Source organism: Schistocerca nitens, chromosome 7, assembly GCF_023898315.1.
Source record: "Schistocerca nitens isolate TAMUIC-IGC-003100 chromosome 7, iqSchNite1.1, whole genome shotgun sequence".
NCBI classification, from domain to species: Eukaryota; Metazoa; Arthropoda; class Insecta; order Orthoptera; family Acrididae; genus Schistocerca; species Schistocerca nitens.
The window spans coordinates 267363080-267390790 of NC_064620.1; the positions used below are offsets into that span (position 1 = coordinate 267363080).

General features: G+C 39.1%; 1 protein-coding gene across 1 annotated transcript in view; it reads left to right on the forward strand.

Annotated features, from left to right (window-relative positions):
• LOC126195401 (uncharacterized) overlaps positions 1-27711 on the forward strand; it is a 152931-nt gene that overhangs the window by 88692 nt on the left and 36528 nt on the right. Inside the window, exons 6-7 of the mRNA XM_049933994.1 lie at positions 16447-16672; positions 19540-19791. Coding sequence (XP_049789951.1) covers positions 16447-16672; positions 19540-19791 — 478 coding nt within the window. The remainder of the gene's footprint in view (positions 1-16446; positions 16673-19539; positions 19792-27711) is intronic.

The window sequence follows — 27711 nt, forward strand, 5'->3', positions numbered from 1 at the left end:
TCATTGTCATATCAGATCAGTGTTCAACTAGCAAGCATACCATCACATGGTGGATATTTAAAATCTAATTTTATTCCTTTCACATTTCCAAATTTTATGGTGATTCGTTGAAGTTAATTTTTTATTATTGTATTAGAATTGTATTCAGTTGACTATATTTATTTTTTATAATTTTATTTTTGTGATTTAGGGCCAGTTACTATGGTGGTATGTACAGGTATCCATAATTAAAGATCCAGTTTCAAAATGCTGTAGAAAGAGAACCACTTCTCATGATGATGTCAAATTTGAACAGCATATTACTGATGCGAAGGGAAATGTCTTGGAATTAAAAGAATTTAGGAAAATTAGACCAACATATGACGTTGTAAGCATCAGGATATGCACCAACATATGTGCGGCACATGGCTGTTCCTCATTTTGCATCTGGCATTCGCAACAAGACTTTCTCCATGAAGGATTGTGTGTTGCTGGTAAAGATCTTTTACAGGAACAGAGATTGTGCATCAGCAGCTCTACAACAGTTCCGCTCACTCAAGGCTACGAAAAAGGTGTTGGTGTGATGTCTGCTAAAGGTGTGAAGAAACTGATTACAAAATTCTAAAAGGGAGGTTCTTTTGAAGTGCAATGTGGCAGAGGGAGGAAAGCATTTGACCCACCATCTATTGAAGATGTGGTCACAGCTTTTCAGGAGGGGTCAAGTGGTGGTGTGCAAGCATGCAATGCTCGGGGAATTGCCTGAACAGTGGACATACCTGCAACCACAGTGCATAAAATCCTGCAGAGCATTCTGCTTTCCTATCCATACGAAATCACCCATGTTCAGGAGTTGCTTCCTGCTGATATGCCAGCAGGACAAACGTTCGTTATGGAATTTCTTGTTCACATGGAAGTGGACAATGAACGGCCTTGGAACATTCTGTGGGCAAATGAAGTCCATTTCCATCTCCGAGGTTGGCAATACACAGAAGTGCAGAATATGAGCAATGGAAAACCCACACACACATATCAACTGGTACCACTTCTTTTGGGCAAAGGTGAGCTTGTGGTATGGATTGATGGTATCGTTTATCATAGTAGGGTTGTATTTTTTCGAGGAGATGAGTCCTACAGGTCCTGTTACCTGTACCATCACTGGTAAATACCATGAGAGTCTTTTGCACACCAGTGTCATTATTATCCTTAAACAGCATGGATGTATTTGAATGAGCATTTTTATGCAAGTTGGGTGCTCCTCTGCACATTGCACAGCTAGTGAAGTGGTTGCTGTAGAGGCATTTCAGAAATGCTAGAATTATCAGGCATCATTTCCATACAGCCTTGCATTCCAGCTTACCTGCTCTTAATCCATGTCGCTTCTGGCTGTGGGGTTATCTGAATTGTAGGCATGCAATGTGCAACACATTCTGAGTGTGACCCCCACCCCCACCCCCACCCCCCGTCACCCAAATCATTTGTGGAACAAGCTATTTCTCCGTTTTCAGCTTGGGAAAGAAAACAGTGGACAGCGCGTTGAACACGTCTTACACCAGTCTCACAGCAACTAGAAACTGATGTCATTTTGCTTTTTTTTTTCTTCTTTTTCTTTTGCCACAGGACACTTAACAACAAATGTCATTTTTATTTTTTATGCAGTTATAAACTGATGTCATTTTGCTTCATATGCAGCTTTTTGCCTCAGGATAAATAAAAATGAATTTTTCCCATTCGATGTGGTATGACCTGGCCGTGATGGATGAGCTTACCTAACAGTGCCACAATTGTTGACTGCCGAACTTACGTAGTGATGCATATTGAACAGTACAAATGGTGTACTGTACAAATCAAGCCATAGCCATCATATTGCGATTCATCTGTCATATGCAGCCGACCCTATTTATGTTACGGTGCTTACAGTACCATCTATTGGTAAAATTTTTGTTAAATTTTTGTTTTCCTTGAAGTTTCCCACTGCATCAATAATATGCTGTTCAAATTTGTCATCATACTGAGCATGGTCCTATTTCTACAGCATTTGAAGCTGGAACTTTAATTACAGACACGCTGTTTATCTCCCATGTCTGTTTTTTTTACGTGTTAGACTGTGGTGGAAATGGATTTTCCATTTCATTTTTGTGGCCTGTTACGTGTTGCTATTTTATGTGAAAAAAGGAAAAAGTATTGGTGTTTTCATTTTACTTACCATAATGTGAAAACAATCATAGAAACTACATTTAGCATTTTATGGAAATGAGCTGATACAAGTCACAATAATATATACTGTGGAAACAAAGCAGTGTGTTCTGACTTGACAGACGACAGTGGTAGTGATCTCACGACAGACAAAAACTGATTGTTGTGGCAGTTTTTATACACATGGTACAGTGACAGGCACATCCAGAGGTGGTAAGACATATTCCCAGAAACTTACTAAATTGCAAAGTTTGTGATAAATGTTCTTCTCAAATTCTGTAAAAGACACATTTGAGTTAAGTATATCTCCCATATTTCATGGAGAAACTACCTTGATGGTAAGTATACTTCCCAATGGCCTTTAAAACAATGTTATTTAGTGGACTGTATACTTTCCATGGCCCTAAAAGCAATATTTAACAAGAAGCAGATACTCTGATAGGTGCACTGGATTACCACTATATGCCAGGAGCAAACAGAAGTTGTATAACATATTCCCGTAAAATACGCTAAAGAAATACAGTGAATGGTAAGTATATTTCCATGGTTATTTTCTTCTGCAACAGATTAATAAGCCATAATACCCTTTGAAAATACACCAAGTGAAGAAGAATAAAAATCTCACTAGCCCACGTCATCCTCAAGTATCAGTTAGCAAAGAAGGAAGAAACTGTTACCTTCTATAATGCCATGGGGTCATGTTTGTCAAATGATCCATAAATAATCAAATACAGTTGCTTGCAAGAGTTGGCAGCTCCATGTCTTTTACAAAACCTAGATATGGCAGCAATAAATGCATGTATAATCTACAACTAAATAATCTGAAGAGGAAGATGTTTGTTTTTGAGCTGATAAATTAATTCACAAATAGGAAACAACAACGAGCAGAACAACAGAAAGCAAGCCAATCAAACAAGTGACTATATGACAGATAAATCAAGAAAGCAAAAGAAGTGTCAAATTTGAATGTGCAAACAAGAGCAATCAATGGTGTAATAAACGCAAAAACACTACAGTAGAGTCTCGATTATCCGACCTAAACCGGTCGTGGCAAGGTCGGATAAGCAGGAAGGTTGGATAACAAGGAAAATAATACAAAAAAACACAAAAATTAAACTAGAGTAGGCCAAATGAGTTAAACATTTAATACAATACAAATCAAATTAGACTGAATGGATATTTACGGTGTGAAGAAGTTAGTAATTGTCTTTTGTTTGCCATTTTTTTGAAGCAGTTTCTAAGGCCTTGTGTTCTTCGATTTGGGAAATCTTGGGTGCACTTCCCTTCACTACATCCGCTTCTTCGTCTTCTTCTTTTTCGTTTACCATCTTGACTATTTCTTCATCTGTCACTTCAAATTCTTCATCTTGGATAATTTATTCATTTATGTCATCTTCTGTGGCGTCAGCACATCCCGGAACTTTTCGTAACAATGAAAGCAGGGTAGTATTTTCTGGTTCGGTCTGCTGCTCTAGATTTTCATCATCTGGAGAATTTTCAATGACAATGAACTGAGTATCAACAAACAACACGTTAGTCACTGACCTGTCGTCGGCTGGCGCACGGCCGGCACTGTGAAAGTGTTGGATAACACAGAAGGTCGGATAGCCGAAGATCGGATAATCGAGACTCTACTGTATCTGCAATTGAAATAAATGAAGAAGCATTAGGAACTTCAGAAATTGGTCAAATTTCTTGGTAGGCATGCAATATTCTGTATTAGAATCATTAATATGAAAGAGTTAGAACTTTGAGGTAAAGCTTTGACTGAAATATGTACGTAACACACAGAGGAATGGGGGAAAAACATAGATCTTATTTCAATTGTGTTTTAAACTTTCAGACAAATCTTATTAGGGGCCAAACGACCCCATGTTGCTGTTTCAGAGGTATCCCAGTTTTTGCAGTTCTAGTGTTAAGATGACAGCTTTTGTTTCCAAACATCCATGGGTCAGAATATACCTGAAGTGAAAAGAACAGAATAGAAAGTACACTTGCGAACAAAAGAGACAAAAAATGTATTATCATAGGCAAAAACCAGTATGCATAAGCTATATTCACTTAAACTGTGTTCCATAAGTTTATGATGGATAATATTTTACAAAGAAGTAATTCAGTTTTGAATATTAAATAAGATGGGTCTCTACTTAGACTGCTGGACCAGTATTTAGGAAGAACAAGGTCTGAATCCTATAAGTATGACAACCTGGATTGAGATTTTTGGTGGTTTCACTAAATAATTTCAGGTGATCGCAGGTACATATGAGGCCACTGCTGATTTGCGTCTGCATCTTTATCAGATCCAAGGTGGAACTTCATCTGTAATCACCATGACATCAACTGAATCTCCTTTTTCCCTCTAGTTACAGCCTAATGCAGATGTATAGACAGTTTTATTTGTTCCTGATGTTTTTTGTGGTATTCCTCTTCAGAATTCAGCGTTTCATGATCCTACTATTGCAGGACACTTTTAAGTTGTAGGGTATAACACTGTAACGAGAAGCGCAGTGGCAGCGTACATAAATATTCCATGACACTCATGGTTCTATGTGTTATTCTTTGACTCTTGATGTAGTTTTATATTCTGTGCTCCATGCATTAGAGAATGTAATGTATTTATATGTGTGAGTAAATGATTAATTCTCAACAGATAACCATATATTTGGTGGCCGCTGACATAGCATTATCCCAGTTAAACCGCACTGGCTCTGACGCACCATATTGTATCACAACACACACAGGAGCATTCCTTCCACACCAGCCCCATCATACTTATTGACAGATTCACCAATAAACATAGAACTGGCTGCAAGCAGCAGGATCAGCAGAATGACAACCAAACTCCTACAGGCCTGGCAACATAACCCGGCATTACATTTGGAAAGCCAGTTCATGTAAGCATTCATCAGATAAAACTAAATACAGTTACATTTTCGCAGCACTAAATGGTGTTTTAGCTGCAGACATGCAAGATGTCCTTGCCACAGTGCTGATCAGCGAATGATATGCATCTATCAAAATCGGAGGCGAAGTGATTGTAAAAACTGTTATGAATGGAAGATCTTGGTAATTACACTCGATTGCAGATTCTACAATGGCTGTAGATGCCGGCAAGTAATGCAGTTAGTGACAGCGTACTACGAAACATCATTGTATCACCTACCTTCCGATAGGCAGAAATGTTTAGTCAGCTGCTCCTCATTGATCAATTTCTTGTGAACCACAACTTGTACTTCCTTAATGATGGTTCCCCTACTCATTTTAGTACCGCCTATAGTGCTTTCTCTGCCATTGATCTTTTGCCCAATTCCCCTCTCCTTCTTCCTTCCTTACACTGGTCATCACACTATGACCTCTTTGATAGTGACCACTTTCCATTGATTCTCTCAGTCCTTTCCCACCTCCCGATGGCCAGGTTGTTCTGCTGGGCTTTCCTTCATGCTGATTGGCCTCTATGTGCCTCCATGTTGTGTTTACACCTTTGTCAGGTTGTAATGATGAAGTCGTTGATGATCTGTCTGATGAGATAATTCATGCTGTCGGCATTGCCATTGCCCACTGGATGGACCCCATTCACTGCCAGCCAGTTCATGGGTGGAGCACGGCCATTGCCATCATGATCCGTGATCACTGTCACACCATCTAGAGTGGCACCCATCCTCTGCTGATCTTTTTATCTTTAAATGTCCTCACTCCATATTCCATTACTTAATCGAGCAGAGCAAGTGGGTTTCTTTGAAATGCTTGATCTCCTCCCTAGGTTCTTCTGCTCCTTCGTCACAGGTGTGGGCTATACTCTGCACCCGGTGTGGGCTATACTCCGCACCCTCCAAGATTGTCAATGGCAGTGTTCCATTCCAGATGTTGCCCTTCCATGTGGCCTTTGCACAGATCCATCAGTTCTTGCAGAACACCTTGCAATCCATTTACGATGGCATTGGCTTTAGCCTCCTGTCCAGCTGCCTTCCTCCTCCGGAAACAGCAGTCTGTAGCTTCCTACTTATGTTTTACACTTTGTCGGGTGGAATCCTACAATGAACCATTTACTGAATGGGAACTACTTCTGGCCCTCTTTTCTTCCCATGATTCAGCCGCTGGCCCTGATTCCATCCATAACCAATTGCTTCAGCACCTTAATCCTCCACAACAATATCTCCTCCGGGTGTTTAACCATATTTCACTCCAAGGTGTTTTCCCCTCTCAATGGAGAGACAGTATTGTGGTTCCTGACTGTAAGCTCAGCAAGGATCAATTGTCCCTCGATAGTTAACGGCCAACCAGTCTGACCAGTGTATCGTGCAAGTTATTTGAAGGGATGGTGGCTCATCAGCTCAGTTGAATCCTTGAACCTCGGGACCTTTTATCTCTTTACCAGTGCGGCTTTTGGGAGGGATGGTTTCTGATCAATCATCTCCTTTGATTGGAAACCGCATTTCGGCAAGCCTTTCCTCAGTGCCAGCATCTTGTCAAAGTTTTCTTCATAAGGCCTAAGACACAACTTGACGCCATCACAGCCTATTTATGCTCCTTGAGTGGGGTCTTTGATGCCCACTCCCAATTTTTATTTGCCAGTTCCTGTCCTACTGGTTGTTCGAGTTCAGGTTGACACCGTTCTCAGCTCTCGGCAGACCCAGTAGAATGGTATTCCTCAAGACCTCATATTAAGTTGTGACAAAATAAAACACCTACAGCCGTCCTTATCATTTTATTTTATTTTGTTGCAACCAGTTTCAACGCTTCAGTGTGTCATCTTCAGGCTGTTATTGAAGCGATATGGGTTGATATGATACCTATATATATCACATCAGTTGCCAGCATTACTGGATACGCAGATAATGTTTCAGCACTTCAGCCATCAACTGCCAACTCCGAATTAAGTGTCATCCATTTTCTCATCACTATTAATGGACTTGGGGCCTCTGCTGAACTGTTGGTCAATCCTGCTCTGTATGTGGATGATTTCTGTATGTGGATGATTTCTGTATGTGGATGATTTCTGTATTTGGTTTAGATCTTACTCGGTAGTGTCTGTGGAGCGACAACTTCATGGTTGCAGTCCAAAGTGCTTCTGTGTGGACACTCTCACACGGCTCTCGTTCTCTCCCCTTAAGTCAAGGGTGGTGTGTTTCTATTGCTGTACTACAGTCCATCCTCATTCAGTGCCACCCAACACCTGAATGTGGTCCCCCACTTCCATTTCTTGTCTCCAATACGACAACAAGCGAACTTGGGTACCCCATATCCACCTTCTGAAGACTGGCTGTTTTTGTAAACTCAAATGTCCTTTGCTTCCTTGTCCACAGCTCTTGGGGCTTGAATTGTTCGACACTTCTCCTCCTTTCTCAGGCATTAGTTTTGTCTCATTTTGACTATAGTTGTCAAGTTTATGGGTCAGCTCCCACTTCTATGCTGCTCCTCTTGGACCTGGTTCACCATTATGGTGTCTGTTTAGCCACAGGTGCCTTTAGCACTAGTTCTGTCAATAGTTCCCTTGTTGATGCTGGGACACATCCCCTTTTGGTGTGGTGGTCTCACCTCCTGGTTTGCTATGCCATTGCTATCCGATCTTTCCCTGCTCACCTCTCATGTTATATTCTTTTAGCGGCTGTGGTACATCATCCATCGACTACCTGCCCTCGGCTCGGTTTACCAGTTGTGTTCTGTCTCATTTCTCTCTGCCGCGATTTCCATCTCCCCTCTGTGTTATTTTCCCCACATTCTCTACCCCCACTGATGGCTCTAAATCTGCTGATCACGTATAACATGCCTTCATGACTTCTGTTGGCACGGCACAGAACACCATTTCCTGCCTGCCAGGTGTGGGATGTTTATGGCCGGGCTTGACGGTCATCTATCAGGCTGTCCCTTTTATTAAACGGTACTCCCTCACCCAAGTTTTGTTATGTACCGACTCATTGAGTGGTGTTTTTCCCGACACACCTTGGTCTCTGTCATCCACAATCTTCTTGCCGATCTTGGTGGTTGATTTCCTTTGGGTTCCTGGCTGTATGGGTATCCTGGGTAATGAACTTGCTGGTTGTGTGGCTGGGGGATTTCTTTTGGCAGGGGGGGGGGTGTTGGCCACCAACCCCCCATTTCTCCATGTCCCATCCAGGCGTGGATTTGGGGCTTTGCGTCAAATCCCTTTTTGCTCAATTGTGGGCTGACCCAAGGGTGTGTGGGGGGGGCTACTCCCATCTAATAAACTTTGTACAATTGAGGAGACTCCCACCACGTGGTGTTCTTCTTTCCACCTCTCCCGACAGGAGTGTATCATCTTTGAATTACCCATACTAGATTGACTCATGATATTTTACTCTGCACATGTTCAAAGTGCTGAGTTGGTGGTAGAAATTCGCCTAATGGTGCCATAATGTTCCGAGTGATTTTATTCTTTTGGCAACCGATGCAGCATCTGACAAAGGTCTTATGGTCTGCATCCATTCTTGGCAGGATTAAACTCTGTTTTACCAATTTCACCATGCCTCGGACACTGAGATAAGCCAGGTTGTGACAAAAGTGGTGAGGTATGAATGGTTGTACTTTTTCTCCAGACACGTCACAGTACAATCTGACACTTGCTGCTGATACAGTCATGTGTTGTAACTTAAATCCCACTGGGTAATCCAATAACGTGCATGGCTCATCCTCATGCTGCTGGGGCTGAGCAGGGCCCTCGTAATCAATTGGAACGATTATAGTTTCAACACATGAGTGTGTGTCTGCTGGTGCATTCAAATTTCCTTGCACATAAACTATGTGACTCATAAACTGGCTGATAAAGTCCTTATGTCAAAGATGTCTTGGTGATGCTTTCTCTGGTTTCACATTGAAAGTGTGTGCCAGCAGTTTATGGTGCTTGTATATGATAAAGTGTCGACCTTTTAAGAAGTGCTGGTGCTTCCTAGCTGCAGCACATGCAGTATACAGGTCTCGATTGTAAGTTGCCCAGTGCTGCTGTGATGGTGACAGCTTGTGACTAAAGAACGTGCCAATAGTGGAAGCTGACGCTTCTACAATGAGTGCAAGTGGAGCCTGTGTTGTTGGGTGAGCCGATTGTGTAGCCTCTGCTATTGCTGTTCCTACATCTTGGAGAGTAGTATCTGTTTCGCTTGTCCGTTGCTCTCTGTTATTTTTCTTCAGTGTACCCTTCAGAAGCTCATTCAGTGAAGCTGTTGTTGGTTCATGACTGCATATGAATCGATGATAAAAATTAGTAATGCCAAGAAAACAAGGTAGCTTCCAACGGTGACAGTACATACTTGACTGTGGCTTTCACCTTATCTATAGGAGGTTGGATGCCATGGGCTTCAATTGCATATGCAATAAACTAGAGCTCTGTTACCCCGAAGGTACATTTTGCAGGATTAATAACTAGGCCTTGCATATGAAAACGATCAAATATCTTGGTTAAATATTGTAGATGTTCCCCTCCTGATCCATGCATCATTAAAATGTCATCTAAGGAAACATAACAGAAATCCAGATCGATTGTGATTTTGTCCATTAAGTGTTGTATTGTCTGTGCTGCATTATACAGTCCCAAAGGCATTCTCATACACTCAAAAAGCCCAAAGGGCATTGTTAAAGCTGTCTTATGTATGTCTTCTGATGTGACAGGAATTTGATAGTAAGCTCACACTAAGTCAATAGCAGAGAATATTTTCTTACTCTATATGCTGCAAACAAAGTCTCATATGTATGGCACTGGATACCAATCAAGGATGGTCCTCATGTCGAGATGGCAGTAATCACCACATGGGCACCATCTTCTTTGGCACCATATGTAACGGGACTGCCCAATTACTTCAGGAGGCTTGACAGATACCTTGTGTCGGCACCACACATAATTCCTGTTTCATGACTTTTAATCTTTCCGGCATTAGATGCCTAGTATGTACCCAGACTGGTGGTCCTGGTGTGGTAAGAATATGATGCACTGTGGTGTGATTCGCCGGTGCTAGGGTCTGCAATTGTTTGTGACCTCGGCAAACTTCCATAACAGGTGTATGTACAGAGTATCCCCCAAAATCGTGTGCACTGTTGGGGTGACACAATGTACCTTTCCTGAGCTATCCAGGTTAGTGGTAGAATCTATCACTCTCCAATATCATAGATCAGGGACCAGGCCATTAAAAGGTAAGAAACCAGCTCCTATAATGGGCTGCAACATATCTGCCATATTGAACTGCCATTTGAATCTCCAACATAATCTGAAATTGAGTAACAGTGTAAAGCACCCATATGTTCTGATCTTGTAGTCACAGGTGGCGAATAGGTAGTAATGATCACAGTTGTGGTGTGGTATGCGTCTTGATGGGTACATTAATGCTACTGCCCACATGTCTACCACATATTGTATTTTTGTGTCATCATCCATGCTGAAGATGCAACTGGTGCTATTGCCAGAAGTAGATGCTGCTGAAATGGACTCTTTGTGTCATGCTTCCAGTTGCACGGTGGTGTACATCTCCGGGCATCATTGATGAGCTTCTTAAGATATCAGCATATATTTGGCATAGCAGGTGATCAAATGCGGATTTGTGATGATCAACGGCATAACTACCAATGAAAGTGTGTATTATGCAATGCAGGAATTTGTATAATCAGCTCAGCTAACTGCGAATGAAGGTATGAGAGAGTCACTGCAGGCATGTTACCTTATTGTGAAACTAATGTTGACACACACAGAGGGGTTCATTTCCTCAGTTCTACGTGCTGCCTGTGCTAATGCGTTCAAATCACCAGTGTAAACCATTAAAATTTTCTGCGTATCGGTTGACTGGTTGGTTGGTCGATTGGGGGAGGAGACCAAACAGTGAGGTCATTGGTCCCATGATCTAAGGTAGGAGAAACCAAGGGAGGAACAACACAAACAGCACATTCTAATCAAGCAGATGGGAAAATGGGCAGACAAAGAGGTAAGAGGTAAAAGGAATTGGGGGGGGGGGGGGGGGGCAGTGAGAGCAAGGACTCCCCAGAGACTCTTCAAGTGTTGGGGCACCAGCATAGCTTCTGAGTAACACTAGGGGAAGAAGACACAAGAAACGAGGAACGGGTCACAGAAAATACCAATAAGTGCTATTTTGTTATTTAAGGCTTGTAAAGTTTGATGAGCGAACCTGTAAATGGCATCCTCAGTTGAGCAAATCTTTTGAATCCCAAACTGTGATTTACAGAAGATATTATTGTTGCTCAAGTCAGATACTATACTAGAATATATCATTTTCTCAAAAATTTTGATAAATGATATCAGTAACAGAATGGGTCAGTAGTTATTGACATCTCTCCTGCCACCTTTCTTATAGAAGGGTTTAACACTGGCATCTTTGAGTCTCTCTTCTTTGAATAAATGACTTCAGTTAGTGCAGCATTACATACACTGACAGAAAAAAAAAACTGCAACACCTAGGAGGAGTTGTGCAACATAAACAAAAATCCAGAGGCATGTTTCTACATCTGAAAGACAATGTCTGTTCAAATTTAGTGCCAGTCACATAAGAGTGGTGCTAAGTAGAGCAATTATGAGAATGCAAATTGTGTTTACTTTAAATGCACACTGCAACTGTTGTGAGCTTTAGTTACCAGTGAGATTGGATGTGGCGAGTTGATATTAGTCAAGAATGCCTTTAAGACAAAGATGGCATTATCAACACCTCACTGAGTCTGAATGAGGTCTTGTAATAGGACTATGAGAAGCTGGGTGTTCTTTCTGGGATATTGCTGACTAGGAATGTAGTCACTGTATGTGATTGCATGCAGCAGTGGTAACAAGAATGAATAGTCCTATGAAGATTGGACTCTGAATGACCATATGGCACTATCTATAGGGAAGTCAATTGTGTTTGGCATATGGCTCTGTCATATTGTACTGCATCTACAACAGCAATTTGAGCAGCAGTTGGCACCACAGTGACACAAGAAATTGTTACAAATCAGTTACTTCTAGGACAGCTCTGAGCCAGATGCCCCGTATTGTGTGTTTCACTAACCTTAAACCAGTGGTGTCAAGTGAGAGCTTAATGGAGGGCAAGGTGGAAGTTTGTCGTGTTTTCCAAAGAAAGGTGGTTCTGTCTCGGTGCCACTGGTGGCCATGTGTTGGCTAAAAGGAGACTAATTGAGGGCCTTCACCCAACCTGTTTTCGGCCTAGACACAGTGGACCTATACCTGGAGCTATGGTCTGGGGTGTGATTTTGTATGACAGCAGGAGCATTCTCATGGTTATGCCATGCACCCTGACTGCTGTTGTAATCTAACGTGTTTCATTACTCTACATTATTTTTTTGATGTTGCAATTTTTTCTCCATCAGTGTGTTTCAGAAAAGGCAGCACTTATATATGTGAACAAGTCTTTAGCACTCTGTTAGAAACACCATTTCAAATTCAGATGAGCTTTTATTTTTGAGAGAATATATTATAATCTTAATTTCACAAGAAGGAAACAGCCATATGATTGAATTTAATGTGAGTTGCTTTACCGTCCTCCTGCTTTGATTTTTCTTTTGAACAGTTTGACCCTATATTTTCTACTATGTTTAAGAAATTACTGTAAAACATACCTGCTACCTGTGACTGATCATTTATAGACTTTCCATTAAAAACAGAAGTAATGTTGTCCTGTTCTGCAGCCTTTTGTCATGTCTTTTCATTTCCCTACATTCAATATAGACTTGAGACCATTGTCAGAATTACTGATATGTGACATCTTGTGCATGTTCCTTGATTTTTTTATTAACTTTTGTTAGTAATATTGAGCAGTTTTTGTAACATTCAACTACTGCACAATCTTTATGTGTTCCTGCTGACAGATACATTCCCCTTTTCCTTTCACAAGATACTTTAAGCCCTCTAATTAACCATGGTTTTTAACATGGTTTTTTTAATCCCCTTAGTGATCAGTTTAGGCAACTTTCTTAGGCAGAGAACTGTTTTCATATAATGATAGGAATTTATCGTGGAATAAATTAAATTTTGTCTTCACTTGGTTCTTTACAAATTCCATCACAGGTGATTTCTTGTAGACCATCCTTAAAAATGTTTGTCCTAGAGTCATTAATTATTCTATCTGGTTTCCACTGAGGAGTAACTATACTGTAAGGCACTGTCTGTTTTACCTTCCTGTGCATCATAAATAGAGGAGAGCACTTGTAACTGGATGTACAGTAATTTTCTTCCTTTCAGGTTCATCAAAGAAAATATTATCAATTAGAGTCTTACTGTCTTTATCCGCCCATTCTGAAAAATTAATTACTGAGGTCAAATTGTAGAATTGAAAGTTTTCCATATCATTCTTCCTACTACAATTCTATAGAAACTCTTCAGTGAAATCGCCACAGACTATTAACTGCTTGCTGCTGCCCGACGGATAGGACAGTAAGAAATTCGTATGCCTCATAAACAGTTCAAAATTTCCCAGTGGGGATCTATATACAGTTAAAGGTAAAAGAAGGGCATTCAGTAAGTAATGCAACACATTTTTTTGCGGCAGTTGTGACTGAAAAAAATGCAGAACTTGTTGTGGGACATTTTGGAATATTCTCACTGCAGCCTCCATAGTTTCATGAAGTTCTGATAGGTGGTGGCGTCATTCATAGCATTACTGCTAAATCAGCCCAAACATCTGTGGTAAGAGGAAAGTGGTTTTATGGCTGATTGCATGCTTACTTATTAAAAACTGGCATGACATGATGACACTAGAACAAAAATGTGGCAACATTAAGATAATGTTTATTAAGAGTACGTGACAAAGTGGTACATGACTTTTGTACAGTTTGATGCATGGTGCTTGAAGTCCTAAACCTAATACAATGGAATCTAAATAACTTTGTTATCTCCTTGCAGTCTATGATATTGTCACTATAACAGATAGTAATGATGCAGACATTCTTGAGTGTTTTGTTACTGTGTAAACAGTGATTGCTAAGTCCAAATGTAGTCTTGAAGGAACTATACTGAAATGGCCCCAGGCTACTAACGGAGATGCAATAGTAGGTGGTAGGTTGAAGAGATTGACTTCTGCTGCTCTATGGTGTAAGAAGAGCTGTTTAGGAGAAACATTTTCAACCTATATTTGAAAACACGTCTGCTGTCTGTCAGACATTTTATTCCCATTGGTAAATTGTCAGAGACTTTTACAGCTGCATACTACCCTTTCTGTGCCAATGTTATATTCATTAAAGGACAATGCAAATCATTTTTCAATGCTGTACTTGTGAATATTTTGTTACTCATTAACTTAGCTGGATTGTTGATAAATTTTATAAGTTAAGAAATGTATTGGAGGCTGTGGTTCATATTCCCAGCTGCTCTTGGAAGAAGTACATATGCGAATTCACACATAATTCTGAGTACTTTCTTTTGGGCAATGAATACTTTTTGCTAAGTGTGGAATTATCCCAGAATATTATCCCAGAAGTCATCAGTGAATGAAAATAAGGAAACTGTGTTAATTATTAACTACATCCCCAAAGTTGGCAATTATTCTTATGGCAAAAGTATCCCAATGTAACATTTTAGCAGGTCTACTAAATGTTTTTCCAGTTTAAGTTTTCATCACACCTAAGAACCTAGAATTTTCTACCCTGTTTATTATTTATTGTTGGTACACAATGTTAATAGAAGGTGGAATATTTGTGACTGTACAAAACTGAATGAATTGCATTATTTCAAAGATTGAAGCTAGCTCATCTCTACAAAACTATTCAGTAACTTTAACAAAAACTTAATTTACTATTTTCTCTGTTGATGCTTCTTTGCTTGGCTTCACAGAAATGCTTGTATCATCTACCATCAGGACTAACTCTGCCTCCTGATTCAAATAAATTTACAGATCATTAACATGTGCAAGAACAGTAGAGGGCCAGTGATTGAACCCTGTGGGACTCCCATTGTAATTTCTCTCGTATTTGTATTACTCAAACAGCCTAGGGTAACTTCCTGCATTCTGTTTCTTAAATATGAACCAAACCAGGCATGTGGTGAAATATGTGTTTTATACAAACTTAACTTCTTGAACAGAGCATTATATTTGATCAAATGCCTCTGATGAGTCACAGAAGACCTAGTTGGTGACTTTTATCATTCAAAGATTTTATTATGTGCCTAGTAAATACATAAATAGTTGATTTAGTAGAATGTCCCTTTCAAAATCCAAACTGTGATTACTACACAGGTTACTGGAATCTCTGAAGTACATTGCCTGTTTTTAGAAACTGACATAAGAAGTGACTCTGGGCGGTAGTTATTGACGTCTGTGGAGTAACGCTTTCGATAGAGAGATGTTTCATAGGAAATGATATTCATCCAGTATGAACTTTTACTTTTTAGAGTCATGATGATCTTCCTTATTAAAGATGTAGATTTGAGATTAATTTTTATTTCATTACAAGTCCTCTATATAACTTCTTTGGTATACTGTTTTGCTTTCTATTCTGAACTATTTGCACCAATTTTCTCACCTATTTTTAAAAGTAATTATAAAAAGATACCTGCTAGACATGAACTGTCTTTTACAATGCTCCCATGCTCTTTAACAGAAATAATGTCATTTTCTATGGCTTCTTTTCCTTTCTCTCATTTAACAATATATTATATCAGTTTACCTGGTATATTAGTTTCAGACAAGACTTTCATCCTCCTGGGTGCTTTACAACTTTTCTTGAAACATTACAGTACTGTTTCTGGTAAGAAAGAATTTCTGGGCCATTACTTGTTCTGGTTATTTTGTACAAAATACTTTTTTCACTATGCAACAGAGACTCTGATGCTGTGGTGATCCAAGGTTTCCTTAATAATTTGCTAGTACTATATTTAATTATCTTTCTAGGAAAACCTAACCTGACCTACTTTAAAAATGGACATAGACTCATTAAGAAGTTGTTATACTTAAAGTTAGCATGAGGTTCATTGTGAACATCACCCAGTCAATGTTTTAAACTTTCTTCAAAATTTTCAGTAGTTTTGTCATGAAGCAGCCTCACTGTTTCCTTAGTATGTTTCCAAACTGTACATGGAGCTAAGTTATATAATATCATTCTGTGCATCATGTCATGTGTGTCTCCTGTGCTACCTTTAATTTCAGAAGAAGCGAACTTCTGATCCTAAGAGAACAAAAGCCTTTTTATTGTTTTCTTGTAAAAGTCAGCCAAACCTCAACTCCCAAAATTTTGGAAAGTTTTGTCCTACTTTATTATATAATGGTAAAATCATATGCACTATACATATTCTTGTGTGTGTTTTTGTTTTGTATTAATCTGTATGTCATACTTTTGAAGGGACTCAAAATGAAGGGCAACTATGTCAGTTCCGTCTGCCACGAAACATCTTTAGGATATTTTTCAATGAAGAAGATCAGGAATATGGCAGATGTGAGAGCCATTTCAGTGGCGGAGCAAGTAGCAATTCAAAAGGCACCATTGCTGAAGCTCTTGCTGGTAGCTCCTTCCTGATCAGTGGTGGCATTGAACTATGCATCACTGTAGTAGGTGTGTTCTGTTGCAGGTATGTACAACATACTTTCTTCATTTGTTCATCTGCATCTTTCATGTTTTCTTTTACTTCTGCCCCACTACATACGCGTTCTTCTTTCATAGGCACACTGGTTGTCTGGTTCTAAGTCGTATCGTTGTAATCTGCTTTGTTAAGAACTTTCTGTGTGTTTAGTAGTTTACTTCTCACTTATTTGGATTTAGAAAATGTACAAAAAATAATTCTTGTGAATATTAAGCTTAGCATTCTAATCAATGTAGCACTTCGGAAACCATTAAGTAATAGTGTGAGCTCACCCAACCTGGTACCTATAGAGCACTGCAGAGAAAGCTTAAGAAATGTTAACTGGGGAGATGTATATAATGAGCCAAATGCTAATAATAAAAGCAACATATTTCTTGATAAATTTATATTCCTTTTTGAACATTGTTTCCCAAAGAAAATTACTAAATGTAACACCACACACTTTTCAAAGAAACCTTGGATTACTACAAGTATTAAAGTGTCTTCAGAAAGCAAAAGGAAATTGAATGAGACACCAAGAACTAGTAAAGATCCAGAAGCAGTTTTACACTATAAAAATTATTGTTAACACACTGAGAAAAGTTGTAAGGAAATCAAGAAGTATGTATGTTAGAGAAGAAATTAACAACTCTGGCAACAAAATAAAATAATTATGGAATGTTGTTAGAAGGGAGACAGGAAAAGTAATCAATGGGGTAGGTAGTATTACTATTACAGAGAACAAGACCATCCTAACCAACAGTACACAAGTAGCTAATGTATTTAACAACCGTTTATTAAGTGTAGGAGAAAAAATTGGTGAGAATAATTCAAAAGAAAAAGCCAGGCAGTATATGGAAGAGTTTGTTTTGAAAAAAATTAGTCAGATTAAGTTTCACCTAACAACCTCTTGTTAAATAAGTAAAATTACTAAATCTTTGAAAAATAAATGTTCTGTTGGAGTAGATGACATCTCTAATAAGATATTAAAACAATGTAGGGCAATTACAGCTGATGTTTTGAGTCACATATGTAATGCATTTTTAACTCAAGGTATTTTCCCAGACAGGTTAAAATATGCCATTGTCAGGCCGCTCTACAAAAAGGGGGACACCACAGATGTCAATAACTATTGTCCAGTATCCTTGATTACAGCGTTTTCAAAAATCTTCGAGAAAGTAATGCACTCAAGAGTGGTTAGCCATCTCAACAGTAATGGGATACTTAGTATATCACAGTTCGTATATCAAAAATGCTGTTCCACTATATAGAATTTCACTGTCCACATAATAGAGTCTTTAAATAGTAAAATGTCACCAATAGGAATTTTCTGTGACTTGTCCAAAGCATTTGATTGTGTGAACCATGACATTATGTTACAGAAATTACAGTTCTGTGGTATAAATGGAACAGCATATGAGTGGTTTAAGTCGTACCTACAGAACAGGAAGCAAATCTGTTTACAGAGAGAGAGAGAGAGAGAGAGAGATAGAGAGAGAGAGAGAGAGAGAGAGAGAGTGTGTGTGTGTGTGTGTGTGTGTACACATACGCGAATCTTGATGAATGCATAGCTGAGCGTGTTCTCAATTTAATATTCTAACTGTTTTGTGAAACATAGTCATTGCATTCTATATGTGCTGGGAATCCCGATTTGTGCATGCCCCTAAGTTCAGATTATTACTTAAATATTTCATTTTATACAGCATATTACTGCCTGTTTTACATTTTTGTAGAATTTACACATGCTTTTTTTTATATCTATTTGCATCTATAAGTTGCAAACAACTGTGAAGTGAGTAGCATAGGATACTTCACATTGTACCCCATATTAGAATTTTGCCATGTTTAATTTGTATGTGGAGCAGGGGAAAAATGATTGTTTAAATACTTACGTGCTTGCTGTAATTTGTCTTGTCATCATGCTCCCTGTAGGAGGTCTTTAGTTTATTCACATATTATTCATTCAGTATGTATTCTTGGTACTTTATAAGTGGGATTTTGTGAGATAATTGGCATCTGTCTTCAAGCATCTGCCAGACCAGGTGTTTCAGCATTTATGTGACACTTTCATGTGAAGCAAAAAAACCTGTGACCTTTTGTAGTGCCTTTCTGTGTATACATTCAATACCCTCCCTTAATCCTGCTTGGTGTGACTCTCATGCACTTCAGCTGTGTTCTAGAATGGAACTTACAAGGGTTTCGTTAGCAGTCATCTCTGTAGACTGACTGGGTTTTTTTGGCACATACTGATGAACGAAAGTCAGCCACTTGCTTTACCTATGGTTGAACCTATGTGATAATTCCATTTCATACCTCACAATCTGTTCCCATCAAGTAATTGTATGAGTTGACTGATTCCAGTTGTGAATTATTGATATTGTATGCAAAGGATACTTTTTCCTTCTTTTTTTGCATTTTATACAGTGCAGAACTTCTCATTTATGAACATTTAAAGTGGGTTGCTTAATCTTAATAAGACTACTTTGCTGTCTTATCAAGCTCTGACTGAATATTTGTGTAGGTATTTTCAGGTAGTACCTCATTATAGATAACTGCATCACCTACTAAAAAAATCTGTGGCTATTATTTTAATATTCTGCCAGGTTGTTGATATACAACATGAAGTATGAGAGTTTCAGCACACTTCTATGGGGCACGCTTGAAATTACTTCTACATCTGAAGTGATTCTGCATCCAAAATATGGTAAACCCTCCCTACTCTAGGATCTGAATACTTGAATTTAACAATTGTTTCATATGCTTTGTTCATCACTCTTCATCTTACCTTCTGTTTTGATGATGGCAACAATATTAGATAATTGTTGCTCACTACGAAACCTATTATTCTGCTTTAACTCTGTTGCTTATATTTCCAGGCACCCGACTCATAAAACTGGTGACTCAGATAATGACCACAAATCAAATCTCATTTGGTCAATTCTTGGGTTTGACAGAGCAAAAGAATATTGTGAAGTAGTGTTGGGTCATTCACCCTGTTTAAAATTTGATATGTCTATGAAAGAACAACATAAAACCCAACAATGGGAAGATTTCATACAAGGCAGAGCCGTTGGGAAAATGTATAGGTTTACTGGGCTAATGATAGAAAACAAAATTCTGCATAAAAAGTAAGTGAAACAACTGTTGTTACTTGAAAACAGCTGACAATAAGTTTGAAGTGTAGAATAATCCTTATGACTTTTAGTTGCTTCCCTATTATTTTTACTATTTTAAACTTGAGTAAGCATTAGTAGTCCATAGGTTTTTAAGAACTATTAATTTAATTGCAGCCTCTAAATGCTCCTTCACTTTATTAACTTATTCCTTTATTCATTCTACATCTGTGAAGATTTCCCATCATGCTGATAATTACAGAACACAATTGTAAAATGAACTAAGATATTTCACAGAAAAGCTACACGAGATAAGCTAAATAGTTATTTTTAATAGAGCACTATTAATGAATGCATGTCTATGCTATGATTGACTTTTAGAAGCAAACGAAGCAGGGGCAATATTGGATTTATGATTTAAACTTGCATGTTACAAAATGGTGCTGTTTTCATACAACAGCATATTAAAGATATGTAAAAAATGTGTCTTTTCTGTATCATTTGTTGTATAGATGTCATGGAATGTGATGTCACCAGTTGAAAATGCTTCCTTTATCCTTATGAAAATACACAGTCACTGTAGGAAAAATTTCCAGCTTAATTTTTGATACTGTTAACTTGGTGAAAAAAGTGTAATCCAGTGGAACACCACACATGACAAGTAATTGAGTTAACATTAAAGCAGATTAATTTAATTCTGAGCAAGATAGTCAGTTTGAAATAAGCTATGAGTGAAGTGTTAAGTTTTAAATGATGATCTAAAGACTGAGTTACATTTTATGCTATGAGAATAAATTTTTGTGCATGTATTTACATTTTTCTAGAACACAACATTGCTGTGTATCACTGTATCTTTAAATTTTAACACTACCATTTTCATTCTGTCAGTGACTGTATGGACAGTACATTGCTATGTCAGTAAGGTTGTAAGTTCAAATCTCTTCCACTGCCCACACACAAAGCTCCCAAGAGACACGGGATCATATAAGAATGTGGCATGTAAAAGAACCACTGTGTTGCTTTAAACATACTTCCAACAAAATTTAATCTTCTGATTTGGTATCTGTTGTTGTTGTTGTTGTTGTTGTCTTCAGTCCTGAGACTGGTTTGATGCAGCTCTCCATGCTACTCTATCCTGTGCAAGCTTCTTCATCTCCCAGTACCTACTCCAACCTACGTCCTTCTGAATCTGCTTAGTGTATTCGTCTCTTGGTCTCCCTCTACGATTTGTACCCTCCACGCTGCCTTCCAATGCTAAATTTGTGATCCCTTGATGCCTCAGAACATGTCCTACCAACTGGTCCCTTCTTCTTGACAAGTTGTGCCACAAACTCCACTTCTCCCCAATTCTATTCAATACCTCCTCATTAGTTATGTGATCTACCCATCTAATCTTCAGCATTCTTCTGTAGCACCACATTTCGAAAGATTCTATTCTCTTCTTGTCCAAAATATGTATCATCCATGTTTCACTTCCATACATGGCTACACTCCACACGAATACTTTCAGAAATGACTTCCTGACACTTAAATCTATACTCGATGTTAACAAATTTCTCTTCTTCAGAAATGCTTTTCTTGCCATTGCCAGTCTAAATTTTATATCCTCTCTACTTCGACCATCATCAGTTATTTTGCTCCCCAAATAGCAAAACTCCTTTACTACTTTAAGTGTCTCATTTCCTAATCTAATACCCTCAGAATCTCCCGACTTAATTTGACTACATTCCATTATCCTCGTTTTGCTTTTGTTGATGTTCATCTTATATCCTCCTTTCAAGACGCTATCCATTCCGTTCAACTGCTCTTCCAGGTCCTTTGCTGTCCCTGACAGAATTACAATGTCATCAGCGAACCTCAAAGTTTTTATTTCTTCTCCATGGATTTTAATACCTACTCCGAATTTTCCTTTTGTTTCCTTCACTGCTTGCTCAGTATAGAGATTGAATAACATCAGGGAGGGGCTACAACCCTGTCTCACTCCCTTCCCAACCACTGCTTCCCTTAGATGTCCCTCGACTCTTATAACTGCCATCTGGTTTCTGTACAAATTGTAAATAGCCTTTCGCTCCCTGTATTTTACCCCTGCCACCTTCAGAATTTGAAAGAGAGTATTCCAGTCAACATTGTCAAAGCTTTCTCTAAGTCTACAAATGCTAGAAATGTTGGTTTGCCTTTCCTTAATCTAGCTTCTAGGCTAAGTCATAGGGTTAGTATTGCCTCACGTGTTCCGATATTTCTACGGAATCCAATCTGATCTTCCCCAAGGTCGTCTTCTACTAGTTTTTCCATTCGTCGGTAAAGAATTCGCGTTAGTATTTTGCAGCTGTGACTTATTAAACTGATAGTTCGGTAATTTTCACATCTGTCAACACCTGCTTTCTTTGGGATTGGAATTATTATATTCTTCTTGAAGTCTGAGGGAATTTCGCCTGTCTCATACATCTTGCTCACCAGATGGTAGAGTTTTGTTAGGACTGGCTCTACCAAGGCCGTCAGTAGTTCTTGTGGAATGTTGTCTACTCCCGGGTCCTTGTTTCGACTCAAGTCCTTCAGTGCTCTGTCAAACTCTTCACCCAGTATCGTATCTCCCATTTCATCTTCATCTACATCCTCTTCCATTTCCAAAATATTGTCCTCAAGTACATTGCCCTTGTATAGACCCTCTATATACTCCTTCCACCTTTCTGCTTTTCCTTCTTTGCTTAGAACTGGGTTTCCATCTGAGCTCTTGATATTCATACAAGTGGTTCTCTTTTCTCCAAAGGTCTCTCTAATTTTCCTGTAGGCAGTATCTATCCGACCCCTAGTGAGATAAGTCTCTACATCCTTACATTTGTCCTCTAGCCATCCCTGCTTAGCCATTTTGCTCTTCCTGTCGATCTCATTTTTGAGACGTTTGTATTCCTTTTTGCCTGCTTCATTTACTGCATTTTTATATTTTCTCCTTTCATCAATTAAATTCAGTATTTCTTCTATTACCCAAGGATTTCTACGAGCCCTCGTCTTTTTTCCTACTTGATCCTCTGCTGCCTTCACTACTTCATCCCTCAAAGCTACCCATTCTTCTTCTACTGTATTGCTTTCCCCCATTCTTGTCAATTGTTCCCTTATGCTCTCCCTGAAACTCTGTGCAACCTCTGGTTCTTTCAGTTTATCCAGGTCCCATCTCCTTAAATTCCCACCTTTTTTGCAGTTTCTTCAGTTTTAATCTACAGTTCATAACCAATAGATTGTGATCACAGTCCACATCTGCCCCTGGAAATGTCTTACAATTTAAAACCTGGTTCCTAAATCTCTGTCTTACCATTATATAAGCTATCTGAAACCTGTCAGTATCTCCAGGCTTATTCCATGTATACAACCTTCTTTTATGATTCTTGAACCAAGTGTTAGCTATGATTAAGTTATGCTCTGTGTAAAATTCTACCAGGCGGCTTCCTCTTTAGTTTCTTACCCCCAATCCATATTCACCTACTACGTTTCCTTCTCTCCCTTTTCCTACTGACGAATTCCAGTCACCCATGACTATTAAATTTTCGTCTCTCTTCGCTATCTGAACAATTTATTTTATTTCATCATACATTTCTTCAATTTCTTCGTCATCTGCTGAGCTAGTTGGCATATAAACTTGTACTACTGTGGTAGGCGTGGGCTTCGTATCTATCTTGGCCAGAATAATGCGTTCACTATGCTGTTTGTAGTAGCTTACCCGCATGCCTATTCATTATTAAACCTACTCCTGCATTACCCCTATTTGATTTTGTGTTTATAACCCTGTAGTCACCAGACCAGAAGTCTTGTTCCTCCTGCCACCGAACTTCACTACTTCCCACTATATCTAACTTTAACCTATCCATTTCCCTTTTTAAATTTTGCTAACCTACCTGCCCGATTAAGGGATCTGACATTCCACACTCCGATCCGTAGAACGCCAGTTTTCTTTCTCCTGATAACGGCATCCTCTTGAGTAGTCCCCGCCCGGAGATCCGAATGGGGGACTATTTTACCTCCGGAATATTTTACCCAAGAGGACGCCATCATCATTTAACCATACAGTAAAGCTGCATGCCCTCGGGAAAAATTACGGCTGTAGTTTCCCCTTGCTTTCAAGCGTTCGCAGTACCAGCACAGCAAGGCCGTTTTGGTTAGTGTTACAAGGCCAGATCAGTCAATCATCCAGACTGTTGCCCTTGCAACTACTGAAAAGGCTGCTGCCCCTCTTCAGGAACCACACGTTTGTCTGGCCTATCAACAGATACCCCTCTGTTGTGGTTGCACCTACGGTACGGCTATCTGTATCGCTGAGGTACGCAATCCTCCCCACCAACGGCAAGGTCCATGGTTCATGGGGGGGATTTGGTATCTGAAAAACCAAATTGTGCACATTGTAATGCCACTAAATTGCTGACAATAGCATTCATATTTATGATGCTGGCACAGTCACAGGTTATTTCTAATTTGTTTTGTTCAGTGGACTGTTATATATTTAATGTTTTCTTCTACAAGGCTTTGGTGGTTGTTGTTGTATCACACACACACACACACACACACACACACACACACACACACACACACACAGAGAGAGAGAGAGAGAGAGAGAGAGAGAGAGAGGGATAACATGCACATCAAGGAAAATAACAAGACTGCACTTTATACCATAGCGATGAAAGAAACTGGTTAACTGCCTTTTCTTGAATTGAGCCTGCTATTTTAAGAAAACCTTAAGAAAGAGAACCATTGTAACAGTTGTTGTGTGGGTAATTGGAATAATTATGCTTGTCATCTTACAAAGGATTTGATGTGGTACAAATCTGCTTAATTTGTATTGGGAATTAATTTCTTGAACTGCACAAATGGTTTCAGATTATTATAGCTCCATTCTATGATGTCATAATGTGACGACAAGGGGGGAATGCGTGTTATAAAGTCCGTGCAAGGAGTTACGAAAAATGAGATAATTCATAGAAAGCTGTCATACTTAATTAATTCAAAACAATCATACATGCATGGTGGTCGGACAAGTCAGCATGGAAACTCAAGTTTACACTCTGCCGTGTATCAATAACTGAAAACCACAGCACATTCAATAGGCAGAGACTGGAAAGCAAAGTGCCATATAAAGAGCAAATATAAGCACCACTTATGCTGTGAGCAGCCAGCAGGGCATGCCCCCAAGGCCAACAAGAAACTGTTTAGTTCGATCACCCGAGGAGGTAGGAGGATGTGACAGCACATATGCTGAACATATGAGCCAGTGCGAATTGTGGATGGTACCAAGAAATGACGTGCTCCACTGGCTGCTCGTAGTGGAAGTGGTGCTTATATATTTGCTGTACGCTGGCACTTTGCCTTCTGGTCTCTGGCTACTGAATGCTCTGTGGTTTTTGCCAGTTACTCTCAAAAAATTTGCCCAATTCTCAGTTGGCTAGGGTATTGCTCTGATGAAAACAAGTGGATTCAGTTTTGTTGGGGATCAGTTGCAATCCCCATTTATGAAAGTATTGTCCCATTGTACTTAAGTCCTTTGTTAATATATCTTCTCTGACATGTGCTATGTTTCTATCACCCAGTAATCAGCATAACCAAACATCCTGGATCGAGTGAGTGTTTGGTATATTTGCAATATACAAGCTAACTAGTAGCGGAGCCTTGACTGAGTTATGAGATAGTCCATTGTTGAGGGTCTCCGGGTCGCTAGTGGTATTGCCTGTAGTTACTTCAAATGGTTCGTCAGTCAACATATGGTTAAGAGTTGTGCTATTCTCCTGCAGGTTTTTACACGGAGCAGCTGGTACACAACATCCTGCCTACACATAGTATCATAAGCTACAGGCAAGTCAATAAATACAGCAGAGGTCTTTAGCTGTTTCTGGAAGCCAGATTCTTTGTAACTTGTCAATGAAAGTACTTGATCCACATGGGTATGGTGTGTTCGGAATCCAGTCTGTTAGATAGGAATCTTTCCAACAGCATCTCAAGTAATTTGTACATCATACTAAGAAGGGCAATAGTATGATAACTTCGAGGTTTGTTGTTGAGTTTACGTAGTTTTATGATACCAGTGATCTTGATCTGTTTCCAGTTGTGGAAAGGATCCTGTGCAGAAAATTTTGGAGTAAAGCTGAAGTAGCTATGTTGTAGCATATTTTCCACAGTGCAGATGAAATTCTGGATGTATAACATCAAAATCTAGAGCTTTACCTGATTTAATGTGTTGTAAAGTCATTGAAATGTCATCTGAAATGAATGGGACAGAATAAGGGCTGTTATTTGAACATTCTGTCATCATAGTTCTCAGTTCCTGCTTCACTTGTGTGGTCTGATGTTGGGAAATAGGTAGTTGTGATATTGAGATGATTTGTGCAGCAGCTGTACTCAATTTTATGAGGTGGTTGTTGCATGTTGTTCAATTTGTGCCTCCCAAGTTACATAAGAGAATCGAAGCTTTTCTGCTTGATTTTTTGAAGTCAAGTTTTTCAACTATGTCCAGCTATTTCTGGTGACACGTGGAGTCAAGACAGTGCAGCAGTTCATCTGCTAGTTCTTGTTGTCCTGTTAAGAGGAAATCCTCATACAGTTTCTCACCGACTTCAGACTATCCATGAAAGTACTCCTCAGTGAATTAGCTTTCTTGCTGTGCTTAATACTGTACCCACAAATCTTCCATAGTTATTGCTCAAGGGAGGAATCCATCCCAAGATGTTATCAACATAATATAATTAGATGGATAGTAAAAAGTCTACTCACCAAGCAGTGGCAGGAGAAAACACATATAAAGGTTACATAAATTTGGAAGCTTTTGTAGCCAGTGGCTCCTCCTCCTGCAAAAGGATTGAAGGGGAAGGAAGAGGGATGAAAGGTTTAGGAATTGGGGACAGTTTTGAAAGGTTGCCCAGAACCCCAGGTCAGGGGATACCAGGCAGGATTAGAATGAAAGAGGTTCCTGTTGCGATGAAGAAAGCATTCTCTATTATACTGCACACACGTGTGGTGATCCCATAAGCTGGAATATAATTTGTGCTGAGGAGACTGTATCCTGGTATTTGACCCCTTGTGTTGAGTTGGTCTTCATCACTAGCATGTGTTTCTGGGATAGTGAACACATCAACATTATTTTCCTGGCAGAGTTTTAATAAATATTGGCATTTTGATCTCTCTATGTTAATCTGTAAAATTCTAGTACTGGGTCTAAAACATGTAATTTAATGTATTTATTTAATCTGATCTGGTTGGGCCCCTCAGGCCCTCTCTTGTATCAGACCAGCGTTTCACAAATACGGTACCTTTTCTTTACATCTTAGTTACCTGTGAAATAACAATTTTAATGTGACAACTACTATTAAAATGATTTGAGTGTCTGGAGTGGCAGTGTGAGCAGACTATGAACTAATAAAGTTTATACTGACACTACTTATATTTCTGCAGCTGCTGCAGTTAATAGGTATCATAGTAATACAAAAGGTAATGATGATAATAACAATAATGATAGTGGGAGAAACAAGATGAATTTCTAGTTGTACAAAATGGATGTTTTCTGATATAGCAAGTTCTGACAAAAAGGAAATTTAAGGAGACTGCACCAGCTAAGAGTACTGGGAATGAGGAAGATTAGGTTGTAAAGATGGATGTGCAAGGGTAATAAGTGTGTACAGGGACAGTGCTTATTCTTATTGTTGCTTTAGCAGATGTATCATTAACTGTCTTCTGAAGCTGGAGATGTTATTTAGTTCTCCAATATAATGTGGGAGGTTATTCCAGAGTAGGGTTCCTGCTATTGAGAAAGATTTTGAGAAAGTGGCTGAACAATAGAGTGGATGTTTCTGCCGTGTTGTTCAGACAAGTGTGTTAAAAGTTGAGGAGAGATAAAGGACAGTGTTCATTGATAAGACAACAGAGAAGACAGAGGGTAAGGAAATCACTGCACTTCCCTGC